Source organism: Podarcis cretensis (genome assembly GCF_951804945.1).
Source record: "Podarcis cretensis genome assembly, chromosome: 9".
NCBI classification, from domain to species: Eukaryota; Metazoa; Chordata; class Lepidosauria; order Squamata; family Lacertidae; genus Podarcis; species Podarcis cretensis.
In genome coordinates this window covers 75370291-75386196 of record NC_137178.1, presented here as the reverse complement: position 1 = coordinate 75386196, position 15906 = coordinate 75370291, and the positions used below count along the sequence as shown (strand labels likewise).

Genomic DNA, 15906 nt, shown 5'->3' with positions numbered 1-15906 from the left:
GGCGCCTGAGGGAGCGCAGGCCGCGGCGGCGGGAGAAGCCGCGGCGGGAGGCGGGGAAGCGCCCGCGTCGCCCCCGCGAAGGGCTGCCTGCCTCTCTCCCTGGTCCGCGCCTCCGCCGCGCGTCTGAGGGCTCCGCCGCAACCTGCTCCTTTATTTATCTCATGAAATTTATGCGCCGCTCGAGTGTTCTATCGGAAACACTCTTAGGGCAGTGTTTTTCAACCTTTTTTGGGCAAAGGCACACTTGTTTCATGAAAAAAGATCAGGAGGCACACCACCATTAGAAAATGTTTAAAAAATTTAACTCTGTGCCTATATTGACTATATATAAAGTAATTCTCTTGAATAGGAATCAAATAAACACAAAGAAAGTATTTTATAATTACTTTATTATGAAATAGTAAGTACAGTGGTGCCCTGCAAGACGAATGCCTCGCAAGACGGAAAACTCGCTAGACGAAAGGGTTTTCTGTTTTGGAGGTGCTTCGCAAAACGAATTTCCTATGGGCTTGCTTCGCAAGACGAAAATGTCTTGCAAGTTCCTGCGGGTTTTTTCCCCTCCCCCCCTTTTTCTAAGCCGCTAAGCCGCTTATCAGCTGATCCGCTAAAAGCCGCTAATAGCGCTAACAGCACTAAGCCGCTAAGCCGTCAATGGACTTGCTTCGCAAGACGAAAAAACCGCTAGACGAAGAGACTCGCGGAACGGATTAATTTCGTCTTGCAAGGCACCACTGTAAACAAATATGAAAAATTATAAAATACTTTATTTTTAAATCTTCTGAATTTTTCAATTTTTCCCACGGCACACCAGGCAACATCTCGCGGCACACTAGTGTGCCGCGGAACAGTGGTTGAAAAACACTGTCTTAGGGCCCCAAGTCCATGATGGGTCATAGGAGCCAGAGTAGAGCTTTTGTTTTCCTGTGGCAACAGAGACCCTTCCCCCCCCCCGACTCACAGCAAAGGTGTGTGAGAACTTTAAAAGCAGGACTTTCCAAACTTTCCACTTCGGTGGCACACTTTTGAGTCATGCACCATTTCACGACACAAGAATTCTGGGAGGCAGCAGAAATCAGAAATCAGTACAGTATGTTCAGGGTAAAGCCCCTCTGTTTGGCTAGCAAGGCAGCTTTTATACCTCAATAATAACTTTATATGCATATACCATTACTGTACTGTACTGTGTATTTTAGGTCTGTGGACCACAATAAAGCTTTATGTATGTGTGTGTGTAATTCAGTTTTACATGACACACCTACACCCTGCAGCCGGTCACACTAACATGCCGTGACACACAATTTGGAAAGCTCTGTTTTAAGACTTTAGAAATTGCCCAACCGCTAACCCAAAGACTACCTATAAGCATCATAACCAGGTCACAGAAAGAGGCGATCTACATCATAAATGTGAGAGTGTGGCTTGTGTGGTGTCTGTCAAGTGACCTGATAGCTTGCTGATTGCCTTATACTGGACAGACAGCCATCTTATGAAATGGTAAAATACTTCAGTTTTTGAATCCATTGTCCCAGACCTCCTGTATTCATGTAAGAAGTTTTATCTATTTACATGGCATTGTTGGCATTCATCTGTCTTGGGACACAATGGAAGAGTGTGCCTTTGCGGGTGAGGTCAGGCTGTTGGAAGTTTGCAGTACCTGCTGAGGTTGTAGAGACCAATTTGGGAGAGACATGTTTTGTTGCAGATGAGGCAGTTGAAAGTGCCCGGTTCTGTTGCTGCAGATACACCATGGTGTTTTGTCTCTCTACTCCCTCCAGTGGTCATTTCTCCTCTGGCCACTGCTAGGGATACATGACTGCCTATCTCTAGGCACTGTGGTCATCTGCAAGGGATTACCACATTGCAGGGTTGATGTTGCCAGCCTTCATGCCGTGGTTGCAGACATCTTTGTAGCACAGAGTTGGCCTGCCAATTTGCCCTGTGGAGAACTTTCTTGGGAATCCTGCCATCTTCCATTCTGTGGATGTGACCAAGCCAGCGTAGAAGTCGCTGAGACAGGAGTGCAAACATCCTGGGAATGTGGGTTTAGAAGAGCACATCTTTGTTCTGACTTTTGTCCTGCCATGTGATACCCAGAATCCTCCTGACACAGTGCATGTGGAAGGCGCTGAGGCATCGCTCATGACAGTTGTAAGTTGCCCACGACTTCCATAAAGCAGCATGTTCAACGCGTAAGCCTAGTAGACCTTCATCTTGGTATTGGCTGTTGGCATCACATTTTCCCATACCCTTTTGGAAAGGCGATTGCCAAAGCTGCCTTACCAATATGCTTGTCCATCTAAGCGATGGTGGAGAGATTGCTGGTTATGCTGGGAACCAGGTACGTAGAGAGAATTGTCTACCACCTCAAACTGCACACAGGAAAGTGAGAATGGGGTGTGAGCACTTTGTACACCAAATGCTGTTCTCTGGCAATTCACCCTAAAAGGGGGAGAACCACTCAGAAACAAGCAAAATCCCATCAGTGCTCAGATGGAGCATAAGGTCCTAAAAAAGGTGAAAGATGGGTCAGAAAAGCCTGAAATGCCAAAAACAACATAAAAGGGAAACTCCCTCAGAAACCCCCAGATTCCGACCAGTGCAGAATGCTGAGAAGCAAAATGTCCAAGAAAGCAGAACACACTGAGAAACAAGCCAAATCCCACAAATGGTGAGGAATGCTCAGAACAACCATTAAGTCATAGAAAATATAAAAGGTGGTCTGAAAAATGCAAATAGCCAGAAGAAGTGAAGAATGACAAAACACCCACAGAAATGTGCAAAATCCAACATATATTGAAGAATGGTCAAAATAACTATAGAAACCCAGAAAAAGTTAAATATGCAAAATACCAGAAAAAGTGCAGAATGGTCAAAAGCACAGAGAAACAAGTAAAATGGCAACAACTTGTAAAAATAATCATCACAATAGATTCTCAGAAAGGCTGAAAGATGGGCTGAAAGACCGAACATGCCAGGAAAAGTGAAGAATGGTCTGATGGAGCAAAACCCCAAAGAAAGGGGGAACACATCCAGAAACAAACACAGTCCCACCAATAATGAAGAGTCTTAGAAGAAATGAAGGTGATCAGAAAGACTCAAAATGCCCTTCACCACCATTCCTGAAAAATGGTGAAATAAACCAATTTTTTGTGGTTTTCCCTTCTCAAGGTGCTATTATTTTTCATGCACCCAATTCTTCTGAGCACTCTTCAGTATTGGTGGAATTTTCCCTATTTCAAAGTGTGTTTCTCTTATCAGGGACTTTTGGGTTTTTCTGACTATCCTTGCTTTTTCTGGCATTTTGGGTTTTTCCAGACCATTTCCACCATTTCTAGGACTTTATGGTTTTCCCAAGCTTTCTTGATTTTTGTGGGATTCAGCATGTTTCTCAGTGTGTTCTGCTTTTCCTTGTACCTTATACATCTTTTGAGCATTCTTCAGTACTGATTAAACTGTGCTTGTTTCTGAAGATGTGCCCCTCCCAGCACCTTTTTGGTTTATCTGACCATTCTGGCATTTTGGGCTTTTCTAACCATATTCCACCATCAAATACGGCCTGCTGAGCAATATTGGACCTTGTCACCTAGCTTGCATGTCACAGCCATCAGATGCGGCCTGCCATGAAGCAAGGGACCCCATTGCCTAGTTCGCAGGGCGGTGCACACCGTCACCCAGCCTGCAGGGCATGGTGAGCTACGCACAGCAAACAGCAAACACAGCCTGCAGCGCAATATTGGACCCGTCTCTGAGTAACACGGGGCGGGGTGCACCATGCCTGCTCAACATGGCCTGCTCTGTGTTGAACGACACTGTCATCTGGCCAGTGGCGTAGCGTGGGGGGTGCAGGGGGGCCGGCCGCACCGGGCGCAACTTCTGGGGTTAGGGCAAATCCATGGGTTAGGGGGCGCAAATCCACGGGTTAGGGGGCGCAAATTACTTGCCTTGCCCCGGGTGCTGACAACCCACGCTACGCCACTGCATCTGGCATGCAGGGCGGAGCACACCGCAAATCTGCAGATGTGACCTGCCACACGATATTGGACCCTGTTACCCTGCATGCAGGCCAGGGCATGTCACACCGACTGTTGGGAGTTGTAGTTCAGCAGCAACTGCAGCACTGAATTTAGGGTGGTACAGATGGTACAAAATTGAAAAGATCCATTTGGGGGCTCCTCGCACTGTCCCAGGAAGGGTGAAGATGTGGCCCTGCTCAGCAGCATTCAGCTCTGAAACCACCTACTTTTGCAAAAAGTTTAGAGAAACTCATACAAATCCTAACCCCATCTACATTTTAACAATGTTTATTCCTCCATGGATCCTCAGTGGCGCTTAGTGCCAACAGAGCCGCTGCTGTTTCCAGATCCTGTTTTGCATGTTGGTTTGTGCACTATAATCAACCTACAGAAAGAAAAGGCATTCATCCATCAGGCAATCCATACTTACCTGCTTAGCCAAATTTCCCTGCAAAACCAGGCAAGCAGGCAGATATCCTATTCCTGAACTGCGTAGAATCATAGAATCATAGAATCATAGAGTTGGAAGAGACCACAAGGGCCATCGAGTCCAACCCCCTGCCAAGCAGGAAACACCATCAGAGCACTCCTGACATATGGTTGTCAAGCCTCTGCTTAAAGACCTTCCAAGAAGGAGACTCCACCACACTCCTGGGCAGCAAATTCCACTGTCGAACAGCTCTTACTGTCAGGAAGTTCTTCCTAATGTTTAGGTGGAATCTTCTTTCTTGTAGTTTGGATCCATTGCTCCGTGTCCGCTTCTCTGGAGCAGCAGAAAACAACCTTTCTCCCTCCTCTATGTGACATCCTTTTATATATTTGAAGATGGCTATCATATCACCCCTTAACCTCCTCTTCTCCAGGCTAAACATGCCCAGCTCCCTTAGCCGTTCCTCATAAGGCATCGTTTCCAGGCCTTTGACCATTTTGGTTGCCCTCCTCTGGACACGTTCCAGTTTGTCAGTGTCCTTCTTGAACTGTGGTGCCCAGAACTGGACACAGTACTCCAGGTGAGGTCTGACCAGAGCAGAATACAGTGGCACTATTACTTCCCTTGATCTAGATGCAATACTCCTATTGATGCAGCCCAGAATTGCATTGGCTTTTTTAGCTGCCGCATCACACTGTTGGCTCATGTCAAGTTTGTGGTCAACCAAGAGCACATGGCCCTCACGATGCTGAACTACAGCTCCCATCATCCCTGACTAGTGGGCTATGCTAGCTGGGGGTGACGGGAGTTGGAGTACAACAGTCTCTGGCAGGGCCATAGGGTCTCTATTCAATTGGGTTGGAGGTATGTTCAGCATCTGCAGATAGTTCATTACATTAACTGGCTTAGAATAGTAGAGTTGTAGAGCTACACAGGACCCAAAATGCAACCCAGTCCAGTCCAGTCCTGCAATGCAGGAATCGCAGCACTCGCCTTGACATATACTTAGGCCTGACACCAAATTAAATATATCCAAGGCTGCAATCCTATATAACACTTACCCAAGTCACTTAAAGGAGCTTACCTATCAGGACACAGCAGTAGATGGCATGGTGGAATGTCACTGCTCATGTGTGGTCCATGAAAGCTTATGCCGTAATAAATGTTAGGCTTTAACGTGCCACATGACTCTCTTGTTGTATGTATGTAGATTAGATAGATAGAGACACAAGATTTACCCACCCGGGAAGAATGGCAGATGAAGGTGATGCACTATATGGAACTGGCGGAAATGACTGGCAGAATCCAAGACCAAGGAGAAGAGTTGGTGGAAGAAGATTGGAAGAAATTTAAAGTTTATTTACAGAAACATTGTAAAATTAAGGAATGTTAGAAGGATGTTGGAATGAAGTTATGTGGTTTTAGCAGAAATGATATAAAGGATTAAGTAAAAATGGATAGTTAAATGGTGAAAGAAGAGAGTGTAAAATTACAGTATGTTAAGATAAATTATTAGGATAAAAACAAAGATGGAAAGGATTTGCTGAAATATCTAATTGAACTAGAATACAAAAAAGGGAGGTATGAGGTGGTCAAGGAAACAAGCAAATGAAAAATAAGTTATGGGAAGGTTTGATTTGTTTTTTTTCTTTTTTTTCTTTTTTCCTTAATTGTTTGTATTTTTCTGGGTTTTTTTATTTTTTGCTTGTCTGTATTCATGGTGATGTATTGTCTTGGTTTTTTTTGATTAATTTAGTGTTTTCTTTTTGTAATTTTAAAAACTGGAATAAATATTTTTTTTAAAAAAAAATAGATAGTGTCACTGGATTGATTAATCAGGGCACACTATTTTAGTCAATTGAAAGTTCATTGCTTCTGGTTTTTTATAGCAATGAATTTTAACTGATTCATTGATCTAATGTTGCAGCTTGAGTACTGCTCTGCATCTCTGTATTATACCTGAGTGATGGCAATGGTAAAACCTTCAATGGTAAATCAGAGATGGAAAGGACTCTTCTTCTTCTTTGGCAATCACTTGCAGCCGAGTAAGACTGTCTTCCATAAACACGGTTTTAACAAAGTCCGTAAGTGACTGTGGAGGCCAATTCTGGAGCCACACGTGCTTCCACAGTGGGGACATTGGTTTCCGGGCAGGAGTTGATCCCGATGTGGATTTGCCAAACGTGCCTTCCTCTTAGCACATTTCTCCCTTGCGTCCTGAGTTCGAGTGTCTTCAAAGCCCTTGACACCTTTGGTAAAGGCTGTTCTCCAACTGGAGCGCTTGCAGGCCAGTGTTTACCAGTTGTCAGTGTTTATACTACATTTTTTAAAGATTTGCCTTCAGTCTTTAAACCTCTTTTGTTGACCACCAGCATTACGCTTTCCATTTTTAAGTTCAGAATAGAGTAGTTGCTTTGGAAGATGATAATCAGGCATTCAAACAACATGACCAGTCCAACAAAGTTGATGTTGAAGAATCATTGCTTCAACACTGGTGATCTTTGCTTCTTCCAGTACAGTGGTACCTCAGGTTAAGAAGTTAATTCGTTCCGGAGGTCCGTTCTTAACCTGAAACTGTTCTTAACCTGAGGTACTACTTTAGTTAATGGGGCCTCCCACTGCTGCCGTGCCACCACCGTGTGATTTCTGTTCTTATCCTGAAGCAAAGGTCTTAACCCGAGGTACTATTTCTAGGTTAGCAGAGTCTGTAACCTGAAGCATCAGTAACCTGAAGTGTCTGTAACCCGAGGTACCACTGAACACTGATATTAGTTTGCCTGTCTTCCCAAGTGATGTGTAAAAATATTCAGAGACACCGTTGATGGAATCTTTTGAGGAGTTGGAGATGGTGTTTATAAGTGGTCCATGTTTCACAAGCATATCGTAAGGTTGGTAGTACAATAGCTTTGTAAACAAGCATTTTGGTTTCCCTGAGAATGTCCCGGTTCTCAAACACTCTGCACTTCAATCTGGAGAAAGCCGCACATGTTGGTAATAACAAGGTTGTGCGCTGCACATATCATCAAAAGGACTCTAACCCAGGTGGGACGGTAACTCATCAGCCCCAGCCAGCATAACCAATGGTCAGGGGAGCTCATCCAGCAACAACTGAAGGGCCAAAGCTTCCCCATTAATGTACCACCAACTGAGAGCCAGTGTGGTGCAGTTATTAGGATGTTGGACTAGGACCTGGAAGAGACCAGGGTTCCAATTGCCACTCAGCCAGGATGATTGCTGGCCCAATCACTTCTCTCAGCTTAAACTACTTGGTAGAGTTGCTGGGAGGGTAAAATGGGAGAGCTCGTAGAAGGCCTGGAAACGATGCCTTATGAGGAACGGCGAAGGGAGCTGGGCATGTTTAGCCTGGAGAAGAGGAGGTTAAGGGGTGATATGATAGCCATCTTCAAATATATAAAAGGATGTCACATGGAGGAGGGAGAAAGGTTGTTTTCTGCTGCTCCAGAGAAGCGGACACGGAGCAATGGTTCCAAACTACAAGAAAAAAGATTCCACCTAAACATTAGGAAGAACTTCCTGACAGTAAGAGCTGTTTGACAGTGGAATTTGCTGCCAAGGAGTGTGGTGGAGTCTCCTTCTTGGGAGGTCTTTAAGCAGAGGCTTGACAACCATATGTCAGGAGTGCTCTGATGGTGTTTCCTGCTTGGCAGGGGGTTGGACTCGATGGCCCTTGTGGTCTCTTCCAACTCTATGATTCTATGAAAGATGGGATATAAGAACATGTTTGTTCTATGAAGACACATCAAATGTGTGTATATGTATGTGTGTGTTTATTGCCGATTTTATCTTTTGAATGTTTTAAACAGGTTTTTTTCACTGATTAGGTAATTTTATTGTTTTGTTCTCTGTTCTCTTTCTCTTTCTAAACTGCTTTGAGTTTTTTTTTTTTTTACAATCAAGCACTGTATACATTTTGTGAAATAAATAAAAACAATAAGCAAAACATAATGAAATAAATAGAAGCTCCTTGGCTTGTTGATCACCCATTTCTTCCAAGTCACTTACAAAGAAGTGTCTCGTGAGTCAACCACACTCAGAGCGCACCCAATGAAATGAATGGTCATGACCAATGCATGTCCGCTAATTTCGGCGGGTCTACTCTGAGCGCAACGGAGTCGGATGCAACACAAAATATTCTATTCCCAGCAGCAACCCCGCACTTTGGCACAGCCTGCCGCAAAGCTTGTTCCCCGAGCCTGGATACAGCGCCTTAGCGGCTCAATGGGAGAGAGCCCGAGCGCGCCGGCCCGGTAGCTCCTCTTCTCTTACCGACCAGCAGGTGACGCGCTCCCTCCGCCGCCGGCTGGGAGGGACCTGCTGCCGAGAGGGCTGGGCGGGCGATGGGGGGAAGGAAGGAGCTGGGGCGGCGCAGGCGCCGTAGGACCGTTCGGGGCTTCCTCCCTCTCTCTCTCTCTGTGCAGCCAGGCCCTGCGAGGCTCCCGGCGGCGGCGGCGGCGGAGCTGGGGCGCGGGCACGGAACGAGAGCAAGCGGCGGTGGGACGCGAAGGACGAGCGCCCTCCTCGCCGGGGCCTCGGGCGCCGCTCCTTCCCTCGCAGCCGCCGCGCCGTTTCCGAGGCTGCAGCGACGCGCCTGGAACTCCGGCGGCGCCAACGTTCCAAAGGGAGCCGGCGGCGTTCGAAATCGGAACGTTCGCGGCGGCGGCGGCGCTACATTGTTTCCCCGCCCCCGCCCCGGGTCCCGCCGCTGCCGCCCCTCCCGCCCTGCGCCTTCCTCCTGCTGCATCTCTGGATCTCCGCCCCCCCCCCCCCCCCCGCTGCTGGGACCCCTCCGGCCCTCGGAGCTGCCTTCTCCGCCGGCCCTGTGGCCCCGACGAGTCCCCGGGGGGCTCTCCCGCTGCATGGACTAACCCCACAGCGCCTCGCCGAGACCAGCCGGGCCGCCGAGGCAACACGGAGCCTGGTGAGAGGTGAGCAGCGCGGATTCCTTGCCGCCCCACGGTGCGTTGTGGGGATCTAAAGGTTCGTGCCCCGGCTTCCTCGCAGCAGGCCGCCTGGAGAGGGGCGACTTGCCCATCCTTCCTCACGCCTTTTTTCTGGCGCTTTGTAGGCGGGTGGGAACCCAAGTGACTAGTCCCTGGGGAAGAGCCGTGGCGGGGCGGGGGGGGGGGAGTGCATCACACCCACCAAAGCGCTCTTTCCCACGTAAGGCTTCCGAAAAGAAGCCGAGGGGAAGTGGCTGGCAGGCCGTCCGTCCGATCAGCCTCCCCCAGCCGCCCCAGGGTGCGAGGCGGCGGCGGGGGGGCGTGCTCCTGCCTCGCGTCGCTGCCTCCGGGAGAGTCGCTCTGCCTTTGGCTTGGACGAGGCCTGCCACTTCCCTTCGGCCCGGTTGCTGCTTCCCTTTCTCTGGGTGCAAGACCCGTCGGGGTCTCGCGGGTGGGCGAGATCCGCCGGGCTGCTGAGGTGCAGAGATGTCTTTTGCTCTGCGTCCTCCCTGTGTGTGCCTTGAATGTTGATGTCCGGCTTCGTGATGACCTGATTCAGGACCAGCGGCGGAGGGATATTTTCAGATCACACCTTAGAAAGTGGCCTGGTCTTCCTGGAGGGACGTCAGCGGTGTAGAAGGCGAGAATCAATGCCATGGGGAAAGGCCGTCTTTTGGATGTTGGATGGTTTCGCCCTCCCCTCTTTCCTAGAATAAATGAAATTTCCCTTCAGTGGTTCTTGGTAACTGACATGGTTTAAGGGAACATTTCCTGGAGCCCAAGACGATACACAGAAACAATGGGGGCCCATAAGCAGCAGCAGTAAAACATAATTAAATAGATGCTTCCTGGAATTCTGATCACCCATTTCCTCCCTGCCACTTATTGTCTGACCCCTTGGTTACCCCTCCCTTTTCTGCCCACATCTGACAGAGCCTTCCCTCCCTGCCCCACGGTGTTGCTTGTGCAGAGCTCCCTCTTAACTTCCCTGGGGTTCTCAATGAAGTTTTCTTCTGAGGTGTGTGTGTGGCAGCAGAAATGCCACTTGTGGGGTTCTTTTGGCGCCTCACAGAGCCGGAGCCTGCACGGGTGTGAAGAAGGGCTGGCGGCTTGGAGATCCACGTTGCCTTTGTATGGCTGCCGTCCATCCCCACGGACAGTGGTGCTACAGTCCTCCCCAGCTGGGCCTTTGCAGACGCACATTGTCACCATCAGTGAGTCATATTGTGTGTGGAGTGGCTTGTCCGGCCAGCGGGGAGGGATCTGTGCTGCCGCCCTCACAACAGCCATTGTCACACCAGCAGGCCTGGGGGCAGGCGGGGGCACAGTGCAGCAAAGCTCACCCCCCTTTGCCAATAGGCATTTGATGGGATAAGGGGTTTAAAAGGCTCAGGGACAGGTGGGTGGGAGCTTATTGTTACCGCAGCTAATTTAAAGGTCTGGCAACAGCTGATTAAAGCTGCCCCTGTGAGGGCTCAGTGGTGCTGGGCGCTCAGGATTAGTGGCATGCTGCTGAGGGCAGAGAGCGGCTTCTTCATGCATGTTTGCATACATACATGTTTTCCAGGCAGGAGTTGTTTTTGTCTGGAGAGTGAGAAAGGTGCATAGAAATTAAAGGAAGGGCAAAGATCTGGTCCCCACTAGCTCTGCATTGCTGGAGGTAGGAGTCCAGGTTAGATTCTTCCTGTTTTTCAGATGACCTGAGCATCAGGAAGTACAACTAACTTACTCCATTGCACTTTAAATAATGCACAGCCCTTTATGACTATCGCCTGCAAGTTGTTCTCTGCTATTCCTGTTCAAAATGGGGGTGTAGAATTTCCATAAATCCTGATGCCCCCCTGGAAAAAGCCTGTTTCTTGCCACCCTGGAGGAGGAAGGGAGCAATAGAGATTTTAGGAAGAATTGAAATATGTGTAAGACTTTCCTAAACAAGCCTTAGCTTCTTTTACCTGTTTAACTACATATAATTCATCATTTGTGGTTTTAGTTTATGAAAGTGTACTCTGTGGTGTGTGTATGACATTTTCAGAGCACAAAAGTAAGTTTACTCAGAAATAATGCTCGTTCTGTTCAGTGGCACTTTCTTCCAGGTAAATGCATGTTGGATTGTGGGCTGAAAAGTTTATTTCTTTGCTATTTTTCTTTATTGCCCTTCCTCCTACAGAATCTCAGGGCAGTGTCCAAGAAACCGTAACACACATATAAAATCAAGTGGGGCTCAAAACAATTCAACCATTAAACAATACAGCAGTGGATTAAAATCCAAAGTCAGCCCTTAGTCAGCGCTTTAAATACCTGCATGGAGAGATCCATGTGTGTGTTTTGTTTCCAGAATAATCATAGAAGTGTAGAGAAGGGAGGGACCCCAAGGAGAACAGAGTCCAACTCCCTTCAATGCAGGAACAAAGGTTTTCTTGCACAAAGTTGAATCCTACTGTTAGGTTTTTATTTTTACTTACCGTATATTTTGCACCATAACACTCACTTTTTTCCTCCTAGAAAGTAAGGGGAAATGTCTGTGCGTGTTATGGAGCGAATGCCTGCGGGTGGCGGAGGGGATCTGCTGCAGTCGTGAGCAGAGGATCCATGGTTCCCCTTCCTTCCCTCCTCCGTGGCTCGCTTTGAAACAGCAAAGCGGGAGAAGAGCCGCGGAGTGGGGAGGAGAGAGGGACAGAGAGCCTGCTTCTTTAAAGGAGCAAAGCGGAAGGGAAGAGGAGCCTTCTCCCCTTATACCCCTCTTCTTCATTATTAGCAGCATCCTTCTCTACCCACCCCACGTGTGTTCCTTCGCCCCTTAAACTCCTCTCCTGCATTATTAGCAGCATCCTTCGCCACACACCCCACGCGTGTTCCTTGTCCCTTGAGTTCTTTTCCTTCCTTCCCCACTTAAAACGTGGTTACAAAGCACGGATCCACATGGATCCTCAGGATTTTTGCATTGGGCTACTCCAGACGCAGGTGGCGCTGTGGGTTAAAGCCTCAGCGCCTAGGACTTGCCGATCGAAAGGTCGGCGGTTCGAATCCCTGCGGCGGGGTGCGCTCCCGCTGCTCGGTCCCAGCGCCTGCCAACCTAGCAGTTCGAAAGCACCTCCGGGTGCAAGTAGATAAATAGGGACCGCTTACCAGCGGGAAGGTAAACGGCGTTTCCGTGTACGGCTCTGGCTTGCCAGAGCAGCGATGTCACGCTGGCCACGTGACCCGGAAGTGTCTCCGGACAGCGCTGGCCCCTGGCCTCTTGAGTGAGATGGGCGCACAACCCCAGAGTCTGTCAAGACTGGCCCGTACGGGCAGGGGTACCTTTACCTTTACCTTTTACTCCAAACTCACTGTCAGATCACAGCATGAACCACAAAAATCATATATCCACTGTTTCATTTAGAATATTTTTTTTCTTGTTTTCCTCCTATAAAAACTACGTGCGTGTTATGGTCTGGTGCATGTTATAGAGCGAAAAATACGGTAATTCCTCTAACAAACCCTGCGTTGTTCTCTCACCCTCTCAGTTTAGCCTGGCAGCTCCCCTGTGAGGTTGGTGGGGCATGATTGACGCAGGGCCATCCATACTCAGGTTTATGGCTGAGTAGGGAGTTGAACCTGGAACTCCCAAATCATAGCTCAGGGCTCTAACCATTAGCCCTTACTGGTTGAAATCTCTGTGCGCTTGGGGAGCTCCTGGAATAATTGTGGGCCAATTAAATTTTCTCAGCTTAGCCTACCCTACAGGGTTGTTGTGAGTGTGTATGTGAGAAGGAAGAATTATGGGGCTCTTGGGGGGTGAATGCATAAAGGCAAGAAAAGTGAAAGTGCAGCTGATTTGTGCTGCACGTGGCCTCATATCTCTTAGGCTTTGGCAGAAGGCAGCTAACTTTCGAGAGAGCAAAGTCAAGAATGCTCCGTGGCTCAGATCTGTTGGGTTTTGCCTTGCGAGTCTCTGCCGTGTACCGTATTTTCGTTTTCAAGTCTGTTTGCCAAAGGCTTGTCTTGCCTCATTCAAATGGATATAGATTAGAGAGGGAGTGCCTGAGATATTGGATATCTGTTTCAGATTAATGCAGTCTGTGCCAAGCTGGTGTCCTCCATGGCTGTGCTGGCTGATGGGAGTTGTAGTCGACAACATCTGGAGGGCACCAGGTTGGCAAAGGCTGGATTAAGTAATTTAAAGAGAAAAGTTTCTCCATCCCTCCCAACACTAGAACTCTCGAACGTCCTGTGAAGTTGAATGTTGAAAGATTAAGGACAGAGAGAAGAAAGTACTTCTTCATGCATTACCTACGGTACCACGTGCCTACGGGACCGCCTCTCCTGGTATGCCCCATGGAGGACCTTAAGGTCCACAAATAACAACACTTTGGAGGTCCTGAGCCTCAAGGAGGTTAGATTGGTTTCAGCTAGAGCCAGGGCCTTTTCAGCACTGGCCCCGACGTGGTGGAACGCTCTGTCGGAAGAGACCACGGCCCTGCGGGACTTGACATCTTTCCGCCGGGCCTGCAAGACAGAGCTGTTCCGCCTGGCCTTTGGTTTGGACTCGGTCTGACCCTTATATTTCCCTCCCCTTATGGTCTTCATTTATCAGCTACTTTAAAATGAGGCTGCATTTTAAATTGCATTTTAACCTGTATTTTAAATTGGGTTTCCCCCCTTTCCTCCCCCCCTCTTTCCCCCCTATTATGTTTTTACTGTGATTTTATTGGTGTTAGCCGACCTGAGCCTGGCTCTGGCCGGGGAGGGTGGGGTATAAATAATAATAATAATAATAATAATAATAATAGTGCATAATTAAACTGTGGAACTCACTCCTGCAGGAGGCAGTGATAGCTATCAACCTAGATGGCTTTAAAATAGAAATAAACAAATTCATGGAGAAGGAGAAAGCTATTAATGGCTACTAGCCTCAATGGCTTATTTTCTGCCTCCATAACAGTTGCTGGAAACCAAGGAGGAGAGAGGTTTGCTCTTGTGATTAAATCCTGCTTTTGAGTTTCTCATTAGGGCATCTGGTTGGCCCTTGTGAGAAGAGGATGCTGGACTAGATGGGCCATTGGCCTGATCCTGCAGACTCTTCTTATGTTCTTAATAGCTTCTGGGCTGGAACCACCTTCACCTGCAACCATAATCCGATGTGGATTCACACAAAGCCACATAAGATCAGGAGTGTTTTTCAAGACACCTGTGTGCACTTCTGGGTTACGGAAGTACTAGCTGTACTTTTCAGTGGCAGGATCGTGACCACAATATTATGTAGGCATTATCGTTTTGACATTTTGCAAGACGTTAGTCACCACACGGTGTTTGAGGAGCCTTCTTTTGCAGGTCCCCGAATCTGAATAAAAATGTGATGCTCAACAGATTAAGAGGAAGTCGCTTGAAAATTATTCAGGGGAAAAACAAGTTGAGTGATCTAGTATTTTTTGGTTTGTAACTTTTAAAGTTTTTAGTTGCAAGGAACAAATTGTTAATTTATTGAATTTGTTAGTTGCTTGTTACACAAAACACCTCAAAAGAATTTGGAACCTTTTAAAATATTTTATATTATATGTAAGATATTTTTTATTATAATGCATATCCGCAAAACACGTGCCGTTCATTAAAAATACATAAAGCAACTCCCAATAACAGCAGCAGCAAGCACTGGAAATCCTTGCTCTGACGAGATGTTTGTTGGATACTGCCCCTTGTAATTAAAATGGGGGTGGGAATGTGGATCTCTAGACGTTATTGGACTCCAACTGCCATCATCCCTGATCATTGACCAGGCTGGCTGGGACTGGTGGGAGTTGGAGACAGATTCCCTGGCTCTGATTTAAAAGAAATAAGGTTCATTGTGCAGTTTGTGCCCAGCTTTGAATGCAATAAACAGTATTTGAGAACAGCACAACGTGGCATTTCATCCCACCTAGATTTGAGAGTCCCCTCCTGGGAGAAGAACTGGCTGGCTCAGTTGTTGCTTGCACCTTGCAGAATGCCCAGGACTATTCATTACAGCAGGCATTTGAGTTGTGTTTGACAGCTCTATACGATCATATATAGTATGCCAAGTCAGGCCATCTAGCAGTGGCTGTCCAGTGTTTGATACAGGGGTCTCTCCTGGCCCCACTGGAGAATCAGAGGGTCGAACTCAGATCTTTGGTATTCAAAGCAGATGCGCCACTGAGCCTCATCCCTTTCCATATCTATCTATTGATCTATAGATTGTTGATCTGCTGATGTGTTCTCTTTTTTTTGGTAAAAAAACCCTGCTTCCTGTTTCTCATGTGGTCTAATATGAATACTATTTTCATAATTTTAAACGGTTTGCATTTAGTTGTGTTAGCTCTGTGTTAGCAGCTCTTAATATAGAAAAATTAATTATTTTGAAATATAGTAAGTAAATATATGCATAAAAATAAACAACTAAACATCAAAATCCCAAAATATCTAAAGAAAAATAGGAATGCTAAATCAACCAAATGATTTCTAAATTTCCCCCCAACATTAGCCTAAAACAATTATTTCAGTATTA

At 47.3% G+C, this 15906-nt stretch overlaps 1 protein-coding gene across 5 annotated transcripts in view; it reads left to right on the top strand.

The window, feature by feature from the left end:
• Nucleotides 1-8914: 8914 nt before the first annotated feature.
• Nucleotides 8915-15906, top strand: part of CSK (C-terminal Src kinase) — a 68528-nt gene continuing 61536 nt past the window's right edge. The window contains exon 1 of one of the 5 annotated variants that reach the window (XM_079991654.1): nucleotides 8915-9389. Coding sequence is in view for 2 of the 5 variants with exons in the window: in XM_079991651.1 (XP_079847777.1) it covers nucleotides 10538-10618 (81 nt within the window). In the remaining 3 variants the exon portion in view is untranslated. Of the gene's footprint in view, nucleotides 9390-9419; nucleotides 9442-10504; nucleotides 10619-11044; nucleotides 11065-15906 lie in introns of those variants that run through there. The other 4 variants (XM_079991655.1, XM_079991651.1, XM_079991652.1 and 1 more) reach the window with 4 other exon arrangements.